This window comes from Strongylocentrotus purpuratus, unplaced genomic scaffold, assembly GCF_000002235.5.
Source record: "Strongylocentrotus purpuratus isolate Spur 01 unplaced genomic scaffold, Spur_5.0 spur5_scaffold_21, whole genome shotgun sequence".
Taxonomy (NCBI): domain Eukaryota; kingdom Metazoa; phylum Echinodermata; class Echinoidea; order Camarodonta; family Strongylocentrotidae; genus Strongylocentrotus; species Strongylocentrotus purpuratus.
In genome coordinates, this window is record NW_022145607.1 from 6,702,834 (window position 1) to 6,723,119 (window position 20,286).

The 20,286-nt window shown below is 36.8% G+C and overlaps 1 protein-coding gene across 1 annotated transcript; it reads left to right on the forward strand.

Annotated features, from left to right (window-relative positions):
* Window positions 1-11,371: 11,371 nt before the first annotated feature.
* Window positions 11,372-19,426, forward strand: LOC115927850 (5'-nucleotidase domain-containing protein 1-like). The gene is made up of 3 exons (XM_030994104.1): window positions 11,372-11,622; window positions 13,593-13,684; window positions 19,187-19,426. The coding sequence occupies exons 1-3, from the start codon at window positions 11,434-11,436 to the stop codon at window positions 19,377-19,379; spliced, it is 474 nt and encodes a 157-aa protein (XP_030849964.1). The 5' UTR covers window positions 11,372-11,433; the 3' UTR covers window positions 19,380-19,426.
* Window positions 19,427-20,286: the final 860 nt, after the last annotated feature.

The following is a 20,286-nucleotide window of genomic DNA, read 5'->3' on the forward strand; positions in this document are numbered from 1 at the left end:
GGCTACTTGCTCTATTCATGCAATTTTCTTAATAAGATCCGCTAACAGTGAAATGAATGTACCTATCCATCAAATAAAATTTCAAAACTTCATCTTAAATGATTTTGGTAGGGTATCAATTTCTTTCAATATGATATATACTTTATAATATTCTAGTGACGACTTTATACATCAATATTTTAGACATTAAAGAGCGTTCATTTTCGTTTGTTGCTGATTGACATACTCCTAATACATGAATAACTTAAATCCATAACTGTAAATCAATGCCTTAAAATGTATTCTAAGTGATACCCCCCCCCCGCAAAAAAAAAAAAAATATATATATATATATATATATATAAAATCCAGGTACATGTATTAACCGAGTAAACGCCCTACATACTTGTAAGAAATGTAATCACCAGCCGGATATTAATGGATCACATTTTCGTATTTTACAACTTTAGAACACGTTTTGAATGGAGCATTCATACTTCGTTACAGTGCTCGTCTAGTTTACTCCTACAGCACCCGAAAACCTTGTAAACAAGATGAGAATTTTAGGATTTTCTACCACAAAACAAAGAAGGAAATAATTTCTTGCACTAACCCTTATAAAGAGTTTCGAATGATCCTTATCAATCGCAAATATATGTTATGTACATAGTTGTAATTGATAAAGAGAGCGAGAGAGAGAAAGAGAGAAAGAAAGAGGTGAACATGACGTGGGTACGTATTTACTACCTGTGCCTGGCAATCTGACGATTGTAACAATAATAGGGAAATGGTAATGATGTGCAAAAAAGGGCCCAAGACTCTTTTAGGTACTTGGCGACCTAAATCTTTAAAAAAATTAGATTACAAAATTGCAACTCATGCTTTGTCCCAACGATTAAAAGGAGTCATTAATTATATTATTTCGTTTGATCAATCTAGTTTTTTGAAGGGTAGGATGGTAACTGAAAATGTAGATTTGTCCAGGATTCTATTGATTAGTGTGAGTTTGAGCGTGTACCAGGTATTCTTATGTTCGTTGATTTTAAGCAAGCATTTGATAACGTGAATCATGCATATTTGTTTAAAAAACTAGAAAAATTTGGATTAAAAAATACTTTCATTTCATAGATTCGAACATCTTATAAAATGCAAGTAGAAACGTTGTCAATCATGATCGGATTTCAAAACAATTTTTCATGCAGAATGGGGTGCCCGGTGAGGCAAGGGTGTCACCTCTCTGCTCTGTCATTTGATTTGATTTGATTTTGATTTGATTTTCTTCTGCATTCATGTAAACATAAAGTTTTTCGACAACAATAATAATATAAAGTACAATAAGTATTTTTCTGACAATGAATCATAAATAAGCAAATACATATATATAAATTGTTATTTTCAAAAACAAAATGATAAACTGTCATAAATACTAAATTTCCTCAAACATGATAAAACATTATAAAATTATCTGCGACAGAAGGACTGTCATTGTAAGCAGATTGTAATAACGGTAGAAGTATTTACTGCAACTTGGAGGATAAAACAAAATGGAAATATATGTTGTATACAAATTTTAATCCAAGGTAATGTGGAAGGCAAACAAAATATATATATATATAGTATGCGGATGATACTGTCCTATTTGTTTATACGGTCAGCAGATATTGTTACGAGGGAACTCATCTGTTTTAGTAATTATCTGGTATTTTTATTAACTGTGAAAATCGAAAATGATATATTTAGTGCAGAATTTAAAAAGAATTGAATGGAATGGGATACATTTTTCGGCTGAGCCAGTAAAATGTTTGGAGTTATATGGAGGTAAACATAAACAGAAAATTGAGGCTATGAATTTGGATAGGAAAATTAGAAATACATTAGAAATGTGGACAATGCGTAATTCAACATATTACGGTAGAACTTTGACATTCAACTTTTTAGTTGTGTCACAAATTACCTATGTGGCGACTGCTATTCTAATACCACATTCAGTTGAAAAAATAAAAAATGAGATGATGTTTTCAATTTTATAGGGGGTCTAAGAAAGAGAAAAATAGAAGGAGAAAAAATACTAAAGGGGTATCAGGTATGGTTGATTACAGGTAAAAGTCGGTTCTCTGCGAATTTCTTGGATAAGGACATTTTTTTTGACAACGAAAAAGCTATTTGGAAATTTTGATTTTCCTATTGGTTAAATAGGGTAGGTGAAATTCCATCGGTGTTTTAGTTTAATTATAACAACAGAGACATGGAGAAACTATGTCGAATATCGAGGATACCCCATTAGTAATTTGATTTACTTTGTACTTGGTCAGAATTGAGATATGTAAATACACTTATCTTGTGTATATAATGCTTGAAAAATTCTGCACTCCGATTTGAATTGGGATCCGGTATTAATGTCTAAGTTCAATGCTATACGAGATAATGGAATCAAACAATTTAATTTTAAACTTTTGCATATGTTTTTACCGTCAAAATGTAGCCTATATAAATGGAAAATTTAATATGATTAGGTACGTGAAGATTGGAATACCATTGAAACTTCACGGCATATGATGCTAGAGTGTAACAAGATAATTGTGTTTTGGAAAATTGTAACACATTTGATATTATTTTTTTTGGATTAGATATGAACATAAATGAGAAGGCTTTAGTAATTGGAGATGATATAGGCAAGTTAGATAATCATTTGGTTAATATTTTGATTAATTTTACTGCATATGTTATTTATAAGAACTACATTAAATATTTGAAAACTAAAAGCAAAATGAATGGTAGAATTGTTTAAATTATCTGTAATTTGAATTGATGCCACATTTAAATTCTAAAACAAAAGAAAAGGTGAATGAAAAATAGGTAAAATCTTTGACTAATATGCTGAGATGATGTTTTAATCTTATATGTATATATGTTATTGTGAACGTTGTAGAAATGTGAAATAAAGTTTCCTGAAAGGGTTAAAAAGAAGAAAATGTGATAATGATGTGCACTATTATAATATTTATTCTTGTCACTGTGAAAAAATGAGAATGGATTGGGGATTCTCATATCTCCAATATCATGATTATTCTTTTATCTCCGATAGACATCATTGCAAAATATTTGAATAACAGTATATAATGAATTTGTAAGGTTCAAAAGCCTAAACATTTGTTGTATTTTATTTGTTGTATTTTAACTCGTGATTGAATACAATAAACCCAGACGGCAAACAAAGTAATACATATACGCATCGGGCTATAAGTAGAGATTGTATTTGCATTTTATCTCTCCTCATTAATCCTAAATACAATTGATAGTTCAAAAGGCAGCTCATTGAATATAAGAACGGGGAGATCGATCAACTTTCATTCTTAATTGCTTTTTAAGTCAATCAAAAACCACTTTGTTAGCCGCTGAGTGGATGGGTGGATGGCTTCAACCTCTGCTCTCCACTGAAACGACAAAAGAAGCGAAAGACTTCACTAGCAGCTTCTTGTCAAAATTAAGAAGAACAATTTCTCGATAGCGAAGGCTCATAAGAAAATGACTAACTTACTATGACAACTTACCCGACAAAAGAATATGCACGTCTTCTATGAAATCATATCCCTTACGCATACTCTATACAAATATGAAAAACAATTGTGGGTCCCGTTACATCCCAAAGAGCTATAATGGATTTTTTTACAGGCATTTTTTTTTTCCAATTCACGCTATTGTATCACAAAAGCTCGCACGCACGGACAATTATCTTGAACGGACGCTCATTCCGTTTTTAATGGTTATAAAGACATAAACATAGTATTAAATTGCTCAGAAAAAAATGGGGTATATCATGATAGAAAAAAAATAATACAAAAATCGCGATTCTATGTTGCGTACGCCAGGCTAATGTAGAGGTCAAGAACAAAAAGCGGAGTGGGGAACGGGTCTCAGTATCTGTATGAGCAAAGCACAAAGAGGTCTTTATCAGTAGTAATCACATTACATATAACTTAATGCTGATTATCATGGAGATCATGCATTTTCCAAAACTTGTCATTTTATCAAACATAATTCGAGTAAATTTGCCCTTAAAAACCAATTGTCACAGTAAAATATAGCTGAAACTCTAAACATTAACACAGGTAAATACCTGACCAAAATACTTAAACAAATAAGTAACATTCAATATAAAACTCCTATAACTAAAGCAACACAATCACAAATTTGAATAAACCAACACACCAAGCTAGGTTGAACAATCTTATCATGTGACCTCTATATCACTACTGAATAAATGATTTAAGCCATCTTATCCTTAATTATTGTTCAATAAACTACGATACCTTTAACTTGTACTTTTTAATATTAAGACATGCAATGCAAATATCCTAATAACATGAACTTAAATAGGGCTATCCTGGTTCCCCATTTTCAAAATAAGCACCTATTATATAAGAATAATGAAAATAACAATATCATACAATGGAATAAAGACAAATATCTCTGCTTTTATAGTTTTAAATATCAGAATATCCCAAGACCAGAAACATTGATATATCCTGGAAACTATATCTGCACCGACCGGTGTGTGGCTCAGTCAGTAGAGCGTCGGCCTCACAACCGGGAGGTCGTGGGTCCGAACCCCGGCCGCGTCATACCAAAAGACGTTAAAAAGACGGGAGTTGCTGCTACCTTGTTTGGCGTTCAACAATAAGGGATAGAGCAACGTCGATTTGGCGCTGCTCAGTGGCAGCCCTAAATTCGCCAAAAAATGTACTGGAAAAAAGGGGCGTGCCCACCAACGGAGCAAAATGTCTAATTTAAAAATTTCGTGACCAAAAAAAGTGTCCTGTTACCCCCCCCCCCCCCCCCCAACCCACACGATACATCAAAATAATCACTGAAATCGTTCTGACACAATACACATATGTACATATCAGATATTTAGCATAACAATATTAATATTAAATAAACAAAATTAGTTGAACTCACCTGTACGAGCAAAGCCCAGAGAGGTGCCCGTTCCAAAATTAGGAGGCCCTCTATAGTACTCTACGAATGAATCCAAGGAACTCTACACGAAAAAGCGCGCGCATGCGCGTGTGCGGGATTCTTGACAAATGATTAAAATGGCCTGAAACGGTTCTAGGACACCTATCCACTGGACATCCACCCCCGGATAACAACCCCAAGTCAACTACCCCGTAGGGTAACTACCCCCTAAGGCAACCACCCTCTAGGACAATTCCCCCCGGACAACTACCCCCTACGACAACTATCCTCTAGAACAACTACCCCTCGTAAAACTATCCTAGAGGGTAGTTGTCCGAGGGTTAGTTGTCCGAGGGGTAGTTGCCCGGGGGGGGGGGGATCGTCCTAGAAAACGATAACTTGATGAACTTGACATTTTTGCGGACACATCTTTTGACAATGACCTATGACTGTGCCAAAATTGAAAGCAATTGGCTGTTCCGATCTAAGAGTAATCGTCTGCATAAAAAAGTGGAGAAATAAATTAAAAGAAAGAATAAAGAAGAAAAAACATTCTGACGAAATCAATATGTGATATGTCGATGACAGACCACCTAAATAGGAAGATGATCATAATAATCATATCAATAATGATGATGATAATGATAATAATAATCATATTGATAATGATGATGGTGATGATGACGATGATAACTATTTTTAATAAAGATGATGATGATCATGCTGATGCTGATGCTGATGATGATGATAAAATAATAATAATGATAGTAATAACATAACATCATATCAGTGACTTAAATGCACGCAAATAGTTGTGTGCACGTTTTAGAGAGCTTACGGACAGTGATACCTCTCGCTCCGCGCAGTTATCACCAACGGGAAGTTCAGGTAGCATAACCGTGAGCGGCCGTTTTGCAACTACATCGTCAAAAACCGAACAGCTTCGAGCAATAGTTATCATCGGATTTCAATGTCTTTACTCGGCAATAAAAGCCCTCGTGTTTTCGAAATACATTTTCCTGTGAAACCAAAGTCACGAATTACAGACGGCAATTATATGAGTGGTGCAGAGAATAATTGAAATCGCTTACACTGACTGAATTTCTTGCTAAACGTTTGCTTCTTGTTATGAAAGATGGCAACAGCGACATCATCTGAATCTACCAGTAATCATCCAGTCATTCCAGTGTCTATCCTTTCTCTATTCAGCATAGGATTTTCTGTCTTTGCTAACACGCTAGTCCTTGTCATTCTACACAAACAGCAATCTATAGACGACAACACACGACTTATGTACCGAGTTTCTACCGTTCTTCATATCATTTTTAGTACTGCATGGGGTGGTTGGGCTTTTGGCCTATATATTTCAGATGCAGAAAAATCTTGTAGAAAAGTTTCTGATATTTTTGCCTACGTGTCGTTCGCCACAAACTTTGCACAACTTTCCTGTTATTGTTTCATCTGTATTTGTAAGCTCATATTTCTAATTCGTCCATTGCGTTACCACATTCTCGTAACGCCAGTGAAGGTCAAATTCATACTGTTTGTCATCCTCCTAATTCCGCTTCTGATTAATATACCATTATTACCATGGCCGCATCCTTTGCTTGACTATTATACCTCATTTTGTTCTGATAATGATAACAGTTTCGAATGGCCAGGCATCTTACTAGTCGCTTTCTTCATTTCTCCCATGGCCATCGGCCTACTAGTCAGCACTACTGTTAACATCATCATCTTACGGCTAATATGCCAACAGAATCGTCGACTCGATGTGATTCCCATGATCAATGGAGCACCTAGAGTTAGACTTTGGCGTTTGCCTGGAAAGGGTGTCTTGACCATACTGATCTTGACTATCTCGTTTTATGTATGCTGGTTGCCATGGATATGTACGAAGGGTGAAGACGCTGGATATTCTGATTTGTTAATTGGTTCCAGTGGCTGGATTCAACCTTTACTTTATATTGCTACAAGTAAAGAAGCAAAAGAAATTGTTCGCTCATATATCTCCAAACTCAAAATTATTATTACACGTCAATGAAAACACTGCACATGTTGAATTAATCTCATACTCAAGAACTTACCTTTCAATTGCTTTTATTTTTCTTTGTTCACAAATTTCTATTTGCTTTAATATTTTATGAATATGTGTGGCATTTATTCTGTTAAACCATGATCACTATCAACTCTAGAGACATTGCATGTTTACGATAGGTGATATATATGTTCTAGTAGGCTAACTACCTTGTAGCTATTGTAATCGTGTACATTGATATGAGTTCATAATGGTATCATGGATGTAATATGTGCTTATCGTATTATAGGGACTTTTAGATTGAGTGGACGAGAACGGCGTGGACGTCCACTGATCATGCGTGTCTATGGCAAGCCGTTTTAACATTTATTCCTATTTCTTAATATCAAGAATTACCATTGCTTTAGAACAGAAATTCATTTCTTGATATCAAGAATTACCATTGCTTTACAACAGAAAATCATTTTTTTGATATCAAGAATCCAATTCTTGATATCAGGGAATAGGAATAAATGTTCAAAACGGCTTGCCGTGGACACGCATGATCAGTGGACGTTGATGCCGTTTTCGAACACTCAACCTAAAAGTCCCCAATGTCGAGTCATGGGGGAGGAAGCACATGACTGCCAGGGAGGAGAGCGTTCTAGCGGAGATGAAGAAAACATTTAATTTCACCTTTCTCTCCATTCCTACCTAACTTGTGTTACTCTTCTTTCTTATACCTCTCCTCTATTTTCTTCAATTACTACTTTTCTCTTTTCAATTCAAGCTCAACGTTTTTTGATGTTTGTGTGTGTCAATGATGCTGTCTTCAAAGTTTTGTTGAAGAAGCAATTGTTTTCAGAAGATTTTAGTTGTGTGTTTATGAAGTAGCACTTTTGGGACTTTGTTTTCATCACAGCGCTGTCAAGTATATTCATATAGTAGCTGCGCCATATATAAATTGATGTAATTACTGAAACATTTCGTTGTCATGGTTGTTACTTACGACATGATCGGGTCCGCGGCCATAACTCGTTATATCTATTTCGATATAGATCCATCTAATTCGTCTATTTGAACAAAGACAGGCACTGACATTGCACAAATATGACCACGCTATATCATTGTTACATTTATGACGTATTTAGATTAAAAACTAGGCTATTGCGTTTTGGTAATTTCCTGTCGGTGTTTGCTGTATGAAAAGTAAATTTGTTATACTCTTAATGTGTAGAAAAAAAATGGGCTGATGAAGTTGTTAACACATTAATTCTTAATTAGCTGTCATGTGGAGGGAAGCATCAAATGGGTGAACATGTTTTACCATTAATAAAAGACACATTTTTTTAATGAGCTTCGAGACCTTTTTCTCCATCGCAGCTTTGTATTGATTTTTGATATTTTATGTTTGCTTTCTATATTAGCCACATTTTGGCATAAGTGACTTTGTCTGTACTTTTATGTAAGTTGTACGATTTTTGGGGTTTCTTTTGTTGGTTATTTAAAAATGCCTGCATTATAATATGATCGTATAAGGTCAACTGATGGGTGTTAAGGAGCTGGTGGTTATATTTTGTATATATGTTTTCCCCCACAAGTTCTAAGTACAGGCAAATAAATATGCGAAAAAAAGAAAAACAAAATATTAAAGACAGCATGTAAATTACCCCCCCCCCCCACAAAATAAACAGTGTTACGAGGTTCTCATGACTGTTTAAACGAATTGTGATAATTGTATACATATTTTGATTGCCAATGTGCATGAAAAATTTTGCTCAGCTAGTAAAAGTGACGCATTCCATTTTCATAGTTTAAAAAAGACTTATCGTTAGCAAAGGAACCGTATCCATTCTTAGTATTTAGACGGGGTCATGAAATTACTTATGGCGTTGGTGCATGACCTGTTAAAAAAGATTGAATTCCTTTTTAGATTACACGAGAGTTTACATACTGGTGGAATATTTCTTTACGTCAGATGACAATATGCCATTTTCGTAATGTAACCAAATTTATGCATAGGCTATGCCTTTTTGAAACGCCTCTAGAAGAATTATTCCCTCTCTCTCTCTCTCTCTCTCTCTCTCCCTCTCTCCCTCTCTATATGTCTGTCTGTCTCTCTCTCTCTCTCTATCTCTCTCCCTCTTCCATGTTAAAAAAAGGATCATGGATCCGCCACGAAAAGTTGTGATGATGCATCTACTTTAAACTGAAGGCATTTATGCCGATCATTGTCAATCATCGAATGGTAAAGCATACTTGACTATTAAAAACCATTTCTTTAGCTATCTGCTGTTTATATGTTTGGAAGTTCACAATGTTTGTTGTTGGTATATATTGTGATAAAAGTTATGATCAATACATGATGTACTTATACATGATGTACTTATGTTTTATTTTTCTCATACTTGTATCATAGTATTCGTACATAAATTTTGTCGTAACAGAACTAATAATAATAATAATAATATTTAGTTTTTATATAGCGCTTAATACAAATGTCTCTAAGTGCTTTACAAATATACTAGTTCTTGTTATTTCTTCGTGTTTATCCAGCTTGTTTAATAAATGATAACAACAAATTATACGGAATGTGTTTTCCATGGTCTTTTTTCGTATCGACTGTGACGATTAAAATCTGTCATGTCGAGAAAAAAAATAATGGATACACAAGGATACAGACCCTCTTGAAAGCAGGATACGTGCTTCTCATATATACATATACGTCGATTTAATATGAAAATCTATCACGACACCATTTCAAGTGCCTAAAATCCAATCTTTGACATGTTAACCTTCTGAGACATGTATTACTGTATCTGACGACCTTTATTTTTATCGATGTAAAAGTAACTGTTATCTTGTCGAGAGAATTGGTCTGATACCGACCTATTCGATCTAGCGACGTGCATGTAGAGCGCTATCACACAAAGTAAATAGTTGGTATATTAGTTAGTTTAAACTCGAATTATTATCTCCTCCTCAAAGTTTTGGATATCGATTTTAAAGAATAAAAATGTACATGAATGATTGTAGGATTATTGAGCATCACATTAAAAGTATATATTACAAAATATTTATAGTTTGTATGCAATGTGATGACAGAATCCTGAATTTTACAAACTGCAGTACGATTATGGTTTGGATGTCTACTTGTGATACCCTGCATTAAAACTTATGTATATGAGAGGCCTCTTAATTTCAGAGATGTGTTTATTTCCACCTGTATCATCTATACAAATCTATACAAATCCCCCAAAACTTACAATTCATACAAAAAAAAATAACAGGACGCATTTACACACCATTGTAACTGATCACACAAACTTATTATTTATGCCTGTTTATATTAAAACATTGGAATAGTAAAGATTGAGACGCAGGCATTAATTCCTCGGGTAAGTTTTCGATTAGAAAGAAAGAGTAAAGCAAGTGAAAGAAGATAGAGTGTAGAGTTTGGGAGACAGAGGAAGAGGGGGTGGATATAGAGAGACAATGAGAAGGAGAAAAGAAGAGAGTGATAAAGAGACAGAGAGAGAGAGAGAGAGAGGGGGGGGGAGGGGGGGTGGGGTGGTGGACGATAGAGAGCCATATTGAGTGGAAGAAAGAAATGATGGAGCAGAAGCAGAGGTAGAAAAAAATCTTAATGAAAATGAATACATAACCCTACTCGGGATGACCACATATTCAATGAATATTCGTTTCTACATCTAGGCTAGGCCTATATATGCAGAACAATATGAAAGAATTATGTCTGAACGCCTGAAGGAAATTTAGCATGCAATAACAAATTATACATTTCTGAAGTTTTTATCAATCAAACCATGGATATACTGTCGCGAGAATATCTTTGATCAAAAACATATGGGCAAATATTTAATTTCCTTTTTTACGCACCTATCAATTGTTTTGGTCAATAAAATCTCTAATATCTGATTTCTGCAAACACATATTTCATCATACCTGTCTTTAGACACAATTATATACACATGATTTTCTTTAGTACTCTTGTTTATGTTGGGGCATGAAGTATAACACACATATGGTTCCCTCTGCATCTTCTTACAATAGTTTACTTGATAGTATTGTCACATGCATAGGGCGGACATTTTAGATACAAGAGAAATTAACGTCAGGGTCGAAGTAATTACATTTGTGTTTTCATGCCTTTTCTTAAGTTAGAATTAAACTTATACGTTTACACACCACCCTCTGAAATATATTTCTCTATCTAGAAGTAAGGAGAGTGCTGTTTGGGAAGGTCTTTTTCATTATAACTGTATCACGATCGAGAAGGGCATTTCTTGTAGGAATACAGTTACGCATGCGTGTAGAAAAAGGGAAATTCCCTTTCCCAGTGTTTCGACGTTGAGGGCTATTGACTTCGTGGGCGACGATTTGAGTTCAGTGCATAGTTCACTGTAGGCTATGTCCATTCAGCGCGAAAAGCAAAATTCGATGCGGTACTTCATGTTGTAATGAGATTCGCTGCCTTGGCCTTGTCTCTGCACTGCTCTCGATATCTACGTCTACTACCTCCTGTTTACAATTGTGTCAAAATGTCGTCTATCTCAAGACCAGCTAAACTGTCTTTTCTTGACTTCGATGCAGTCGGTGTGGATTTGGACCACACACTCTGTAAATACAAGCTGGATAACACCTTTTCGGTAAATCATTCAAGTTCTCACAATTTCCATTTGAACCCAATAGATCTAGTCTACTCTAGGCCTACTCGGCCGCAGACGAGCCTAGGTCTAAGTAATATTAATAAGCTTGCTATAAAGTAAATAGTCGTGATGATGATGATGATGATTTAGCGTAAACTCGATGAGGGTGTGAGAGTCGACTAAGGGCGTGTATTACTAAGTATTAGACCGAATTTTCCGTCTCTTTCGTTCGTTAGCCTGTTATTGGGGTATAGAGTCTAGACCGAATTTTCCGTCTCTTTCGTTCGTTAGCCTCTTATTGGGGTATAGACCGAATTTTCCGTCTCTTTCGTTCGTTAGCCTCTTATTGGGGTAGGGTCGGCCGGCTCTCTCTTTAGAGACGGAAACCGTCTATACACATTCCCTTGATAACGCCACGGCCATTTCAGGTCGTAGCGTTTTGCCCCCAAAATCCCCCAAAATGTCATTTTACCTCGTAGGCCTAGGCTATAATACATCGGTTCAACTTACTAATTTGATTGAAATAATCCGTTTAATGGTCCCTTTTAAGGAAATTATGGGTCAAAATCGACATCCATGTCGAAAATCTTGCAAGCCGTGTTAAACTCTCGCTGCCGGAGTCATCTAAATCAATCTCATCCCTTCTAGTCTACGCCGAAGGCAAAATGATTATGAAGGAAAAACTGTGCGCCATCTACACGTTCGTAATGGCGTTATCACAGTTTTTCCTTCATAATCATTTTTGCCTTCGGCGTAGACTAGAAGGGATGAGATTGATTTAGATGACTCCGGCAGCGAGAGTTTAACACGGCTTGCAAGATTTTCAACATGGATGTCGATTTTGACCCATAATTTCCTTAAAAGGGACCATTAAACGGATTATTTCAATCAAGTTAGTAAGTGGAACCGATGTATTATAGCCTAGGCCTAATTTACATTTGGATAAACACGAGGTAAAATGACATTTTGGGGGATTTTGGGGGCAAACGCTACGACCTGAAATGGCCGTGGCGTTATCAAGGGAATGTGTATAGACGGTTTCCGTCTCTAAAGAGAGAGCCGGCCGACCCTACCCCAATAAGAGGCTAACGAACGAAAGAGACGGAAAATTCGGTCTAGGCGTGTATATGCTTCACTTTTGAAGGCAGAATGAGCGATTTGTAACGCTCATCGTAAACGCTCATCGTAATCGCAGTTCCACGGTGTACTGTTTATGCTCACTTCTCAGGCTCCTCCAGGCAATTCTCCCTGTGTGACCTTAATTGGTCTTCCAGCTGGATTCGCAAACCTTCACTATGCATGCTACGTAGACCCACTAGAGGTCAGTGCGTTGACCCTATTTAAACGCGTTTACAAATTGTAAACGCATCTTTTTGTGAGTTTACAATCGGCGATCATGATCGCCGTTTTTTGGGTGATTCCACAAAAGTGAGCATGGACGCAACCGTGTTTTAAACTAAACTCGTAACAGATGCCTGATTCTGGCCAGAAAAAGTGAAGCATAAACACGCCCTAAGATAGACATTAATCAAGGAGAGGGAGGACCAGAGTCTAGATGTAGATCTATCTACTATAAGAAAATGTAGGCCTAGACTTAGTCACGTTCTAAGTTTCTAACAAAACAGTTAACAAAACTGTTCAATAATGTTATTATCACACCTTAACTTCAGGTTTAAAAGAAATGCAGAATTCATTGTGAATTAGAATACAAAAAGGTCAGGATGGCCTGGGAGGGGGGAGGGGGTGTGTTGATGTTGAATGAGGTCCTACTTAGCTGTGATGTTCAGCAGTAGAAACCCTGATGGTTACCATGATTCAGTTCACTTGTCCCTTGCCGGGCACAGGTGATGCCAAGTAATTTATAAATTATAGGTCTAATAGTATTAATAATGCTAGTCTATTCTAGTAAAACTTATAAATTTAGATCACCCTTTAAACAACATATTTAATGAATCTTCTTTTTCTTGCAGCTGATTTATAATAGTTTAGCTGAGGTAGTCGTTAGCAGAAAGGGGTACAGTAAAGAACTTCTGGAGCCTTTCCATAAAGACAGAGATTTTTGGTAAGTACATTTCGACCAGAGATAACTTGTGTGTCTTTTAGTAGTGCTCCCAGAGACAGACATTGACAAAAGGCTCACTAGACTGACAGCCCACAAGACCGACAGCTCATGAGGCTGACAAAACAAAGACATATAAAAGAGAAGGCAGAAATATGTCTCGTTGGTCTTTTGAATCCTCTGAAAAAGTTGATAGAAAGCCAATGGGACCACTATTGCTGGTGTCTTAGGTAGTTGGTCTTGTGGGCTGTTAATCTAGCAAAACACTGAAGTTGTCAGTAGCCCATGAGAACAAAATAGTTTGTCTACTGCGCTGTCTCTATTGTAAATTGGTCTTGTGGGCTGTAGCCCTTTTAGAATGGTATAATTGATCATTAACCCAATCTGCAGCCTGACTAGCAGACCAATTTATTGATGATTAAGAACTGTAAATGTATGGCTGTAATTCCCAAGCCCACCAAGGACTGAATTCCAGAACTACATTGTAAGTCAGAACAATACACGACCAATGACTGACTACTACTATAATGAACGTTCTTTGTATAGCTCATATCATTAACACAAAGAAAGTCCCTGTTCTCAGTATTAAACCTTGTAAGGCCTCATTGATGTACGGGTTGTTGGAAATTGGAAGCAGTACCTGTACCTCAGCAACCTAATCGCATAATAAATCATATCACATTAAACAAATTCAAAGAATTAATACATGACATTTTATTAGGTAGCCTACTATTCATTCCAACTATTACGCATGCATAACCAATCTAAAACATGAAATTTTATTATATAAATAAGATTGTCTCATGTGACGGCAAAATGGTAGTCTAACAAGTAGCCAAATGACTAGTCTAGCAAACTTCTACAACTTTCAAGCTAAAAAAATCAAGTTAAATCGTAACAAACAATGTTTCTTAAAGGAATGTTGTCATTCAAACATAACATCAAACCATGTCAACAGGAAATGGCCTTGAATTGTCACATGACCCCTTCCACCATTGGTCCCAGTTTGGAGCTGCCATTCTCCGGTACTTTCCATATCTGACAGATCTATCATCATCGAGGAGACGTTCCACGACTTGACACATCATCGTAGGCTCCAGGAGACGCTTCTCGGGGATGCTCTCCACTCGCCATCTCTTCTTCCATTCAAAGAATTTGTTGTAGATGTCATCGTGGCTATCTAGATGGCAGAGGTAGTTTGCCAGCTCCTTCAAAGTCGAGAACTGCTGGATGTGAATGAAGGAGCCTGGAGGTAGTACAAGATCATAGTCCTCCTTTGGTGGACCATAAACAACTGGTACTAAATTGTTTTGAAAAGCATCCCAGGCCTTTGTGATAAAGTTACGGCAATTGCAATCTTCAAGAGCAAGATAGAATTTGTGACGCTCAATGCCCTTCTTGCAGTTCTGTGTATTGCATTGAGGAGTCCTACCACATGGTCCATAGATATCAACAGGGACGAGTTTGGCAAGTTCCTGGACAAATGTCAATCGCTCCCACTTCATGGAAGAGCCGCTGCATTCTTGTTCAATCCACACGGCAAGCTTGTCCTTTCCTTCTGCCCAGTTTGTTGAATTCTGAGAAACTTTCTCCATCTCTGTAACTTTGCCAAAATCTCCAAACAGATTTCTCTCATACAACCTGTAAGACATGATGTAGTCGTATGTGTTATTATGGTACTTGACGGGTGGTATGATGTTCCTCTGGGTTCGGACTGGACTCTGAGCTGAATAGAAGATCCATTTCTGCCCTAGTTTCTTATGCTTGTGCATCTCAGCCCAGTCCCAGGTGGAGAGATAATGAAGAAGGACTGCATCACTCGTCTCCATGGTTTCAAAGCGGGTATCCTCAATTAGCCGAAGACTACAAGGTAGCCCTTGACAGGGGAAGTCCGTTCTCTCAGTAGCCAAGTGGAAATCGTGTGTCCATATTTGGACCTGTTTAAAGCAAGGTTCTTGCAGCTCAACAACTATCCTTTCCTTTTCATATCGTCGTCTCCTTGATGTTTGTGTTAAGGCTATGCTGTCATTCAGAGCACTTTTTACGCCATGTTGAGCCAAGATTCCTACCCTCCTGTGCTGACTGGGATCTCCTTCGAGCATGTTGCCATCTCCATCTTTCCCCTGTGCCGGGCCTCCAGGATGGATTCTATAGTCTCTGCTCGGAAGGGCCACTTGAGAGTCGGGCTGAGAGAAGTAGTCATGTTGATAAAGGTACAGCAGGCATAGCATCATGCAGTAAAGGATAAACAGTGATCCTTGGCAGCGCCGCATCCATCGGGGTACACTTGCCATTGCACTGGGATTTAAAAGATGAGGGAAAACAATCCAAAGGGTGTCTTAGAGTTGTAATTAATTGTGAAATGGTATGTGAGAAATGGTTTCTCCCTAATTTACAAATCATGATTCTTTAAAGCTCCACTGTATATGTTGCTGTAAGCCACATACATGTAGGTTTTAAATACTGACATGATAAAGCGTAATGTGATAAACTTTTCTGGATCCTATATCTTACAGATAAGTAAGCATTGTACCATTGTTGTGCTCAGATACTTCTTTTTTTCATCCCCACTTGTCATTCATCTGTACACTGTATGTTATACAACATAGTGCCACAGGTTCCCCCATTTGGTTTACCCCATTATGTGTGAATTGGACTTAAAGTTGATACTCTAAGCAAATAAATGTCCCTTAATTTGTTACCTACGGCAAGTATATGTTATTTTTAAGTTTTTCAATTACTTAGTAAATCACAAAAAAATTCTGTCTACTCGAAATCCTCAATTGAAATGTTGAAAATATCCGCCTCTCTTTGCATAGAAAATCAGTCACGGCGCTGGTCTACTATTTATGACCTCACGTCCGGGAGAGAGTATATTCACGTACCCGGATGTTCCATAGCAAACATGTGCAGAGTGATACGATTTTCTGCATATTTTTGTTTCAAAGGCTGAAAAGTCTAATAAATCATAATTCTATGTACAATTCTTTACCTTACCCTAGTACTTCATAGTATTAATATCAATTCCCCTTTTAAAAATTATGCATGCCAACGATGTGCTATTAGTCGATATTTTCACCATGTAATTTTTGTTTTGGTGTTGAAATCGGCCCATGCAGGCACGGAGTGAACAGTAGCTGTCTACCCATGCACAGTTCATTACCATACACTACAGCGATCTCCCGATGGTTTCTTCTTCCTTTTTTCCATGTCTTTTGCCTTCCTTGACCCTGAAGATCCTTCATCTACCAATTCTGACACCGGTAGCCAGGAGCAAGTCTTTGTTAGTTGTTTTTCTTAGCTGGAAACGTCGCTTTCATTCTCTTGCAATTGCCGATAAACATATAACTAGCGCACGTACGTTCCATCACAAGCAAGCAGCGCCTAGAGCAGCGGCTTGGTATTCCTCCCGATTCTGCTCGCTTCACGAATGTTCATGCAAGAGCCGCATCACTCGCCAAAATATTATAGAAGAAGCGCGCTTGCATGATCTCGTTCAAGTTTGATATTTTGCCACATAAAATGTTTAACTGGTACTGTATCCTTTTTTGAGGCAGTCACACACATCTATGATAATTACTATCATAGTTCTAGACCTATTCGTTTTACAAAACTGCTCCTGTACCTTATCTGATGACAATATAATGCATCCGCCTATTCATACGTGCACGATTTAACTTTAATTCCTAAGCAGTAAACTCGTCTTCAATCTCTACCAAATAGGTGAATATGAGGATATAAAAAGAAATCAGCGACTGGAAAATGTTGCTTCGTTATTCTTCATTCAAATGAAAACAGAAAATCCATCAAATATACTCCTTAACAACAACAAATCTAAGCTCTGACAGGATAGCATTTACGTAGGGATATCACTGCCATTCACTCTCACTGAGCCCATGACTCCCGTTCGTGACGTCACGGATAGAGGCCCGACTCTACGTGCACTTCCGGGTTTCAGACTTAGATATTTTGGTAGAGTTTACTCGAATAAATTCATTATTCTAAACTTGTTTTGTCGGGTGGACACCATTTGGTGTTATGATGGGGGTTAAAAGCTTTCTATTTATGTAATTATCTCAGTATTTGGGATTGTCTTAGAGTATCAACTTTAAGAAGTGAATTAGGCTCGTTGATTGCAGGGCTCTCAGGGAGTACAGTTTTAACACTGATCTGGCTACTATTGCTATTTTTGTTGTTATTATTATTATTATATTTTGTATTACTTCTATTAAGGTAAAATATCAAATACAGTAATATAGAACCCCTTCTCTTTTTCACAAGCTATAGATGAAGAATTTGGGTTCATTTCAGTTTTATTTTGATATCTGCTAAAATAATGAAAGAAAGAAGATGTAGGCTGCAGGAACATAAACTTTGAGAAACCTAATCTTATTGATGAATCATCTGAGTTTTCATAAATATTTGTCTGTTTTATGAAATTCAAATATTATTGATTACGAAACAAACTTACAATGATTTTGCACTGATTAGTCACACATGGGCAAGCAGAAGCTCAGTCACGAAACGGTCATCCATTGTTAAAGTTTTTCCATGATTGAAATCTTTTGCAAATGTTCAGTCATCCAATATTTATGGCTTTCATTCAACCTGGTTGTCTCAAGAGCAAATAATCTTTCTGTGAGAGTTTTGGCTGTATTGTTTTATATGTACCCAGTTCTGTATGACTGAACCAGAAACCAACACACATACAGAAGTTCTGACTGTGCGGTTTTGGATGAAAGTCACGCTTGAGAAGGCTGTGAAGTTGACAAAAAGTTGAATTGGAAAGAATTCTATAACAAGTGGCATGGAAAGATATGTGTCATGCATTCTGACTTGGAGGTCATTCACACAAGTCCCTTTATCTCAGCCATGTCCACTTCACACGTAGCCATTGAAGTCACTACCATTGCGCTTGTACTGTACAGCTAGTAACTTAAGCACAAATTTTTAAACATTGTTGCGACAAAAACTTTTGTGGATTGCAGAAATGTCCATGTACATGTACATGTATGTCACACAGGCATGTAACTGTTGATAATCTAGATAACACTTCACGTGTGATACGATTTTATTTGATCATTAATTACCTGAAATTTATGTCACATAAATACAACAATTACAGTGTAGAATACATACATTGTACACCAGTTAGAATACATACACATATAGAGAGAGAGAGAGAGAGAGAGAGAGAAAGAGAGAGAGAGAGAAAGAGAGAGAGAGAGAGAGAGAGAGAGAGAGAAAGAGAGAGAGAGAGAGAGAGAGAGAAAAAAGGGGGGGGGGGGGTGAGGAGAAGGGAGATTGAAATTTTTGAGATACTATTTGTTTATATATCTCTATTCTCTAATGATTGTTACCCCGGTAACATTGTCCTTTTCTCCTTCAAATAATTCATAATATCAAGAGTAGCCTACATGTAAATTTAATAAGCCTTTCAGAGAGGGCAGCCATCACCAACTTCACAGTCACTGTACTCATGTTCTGTCTTTCCACTCTATTTAGCACAAAGGGGCTAGTCTTCGATGCCAAGAAGGGAAACTTCCTGAAACTGTCCAGAGAGGGCGACATTCTCAGGGCGAGCCATGGGACCACACCCCTCAGCCAGGATGAGGTGTGTCGGATCTACGGTAGTCAAGCACGATGGGAACACTTTGACTTCTTGAAAGATACGCTCAAACAAACAGGTGGGACTTAGGCTAGGATGTACGATACTTTATTCAACATGTTACTAATTCTCTCCTTCCCCTTGGTTTGATACAGGATCTACTTGGTTCCTGGAGGCAATGTGTTAAGGGCTTAAATTTCCTAAGTGGAATTGCCTTTAAAAAAGATTGGATCTTTCCTCATTTTAACACTCTTTAAATCTTGACTTTCAATATTTTTGTTTTTGGTTCATACTCTTTCAAATACCTTTTTTTCAAAGTTAAAGAAGACTATTTATATTGCCACTTGTTATGTATTTCTTGCATGATTGAGATAAGGATAACAATTTTTGTAAATATTTTTTGAATATTCTGTTTTAAGTTTTCATTTCTTAATGGGCTTGTGATTTTGTAAAACCACATGATCTGAATTGACTTTGCAAAATCCTGCAGAGCAATTTGCTAGTCTACTGTGACCTTGTTTGCTGCCATCTCTTGGCGTGTATCAAGTCTTCTATACGATTAGAGGCAAAGGCCTAACAAAGCAAATTAATATTTGCACAGAATCAATTCTCAAGTTCAGTCAAAGTTCATACCCCGTGTCACACAATAGGATACTTTTTTTTGGTGCTGCTTTCTTAGAACCAGAAGGGAGGTTGATTTATGTAAACCAATATGCATTTCTGGCTCTCAGAATCTAAACAAATTATTGTTAAATCACCGTTTCAAAAGGATGAAGAGTAACCACTTAAAAATTGTCAGATTAACGCTTTTAACATACTAGATGTAACCTTTGTATAATGTTGGATCCAGCTCGTTCAAAGTGTTCCCCTATTATTTTGAAAAAAAACAGTGGTCACGTCTCTTTGGCCCTTTTAAATGTTGTTTGACATTTTTTATTTTTTTAGAATGTAGGATTATTACTACATGTACCTGTCTCACTCTAGTCTGCAAGCACAA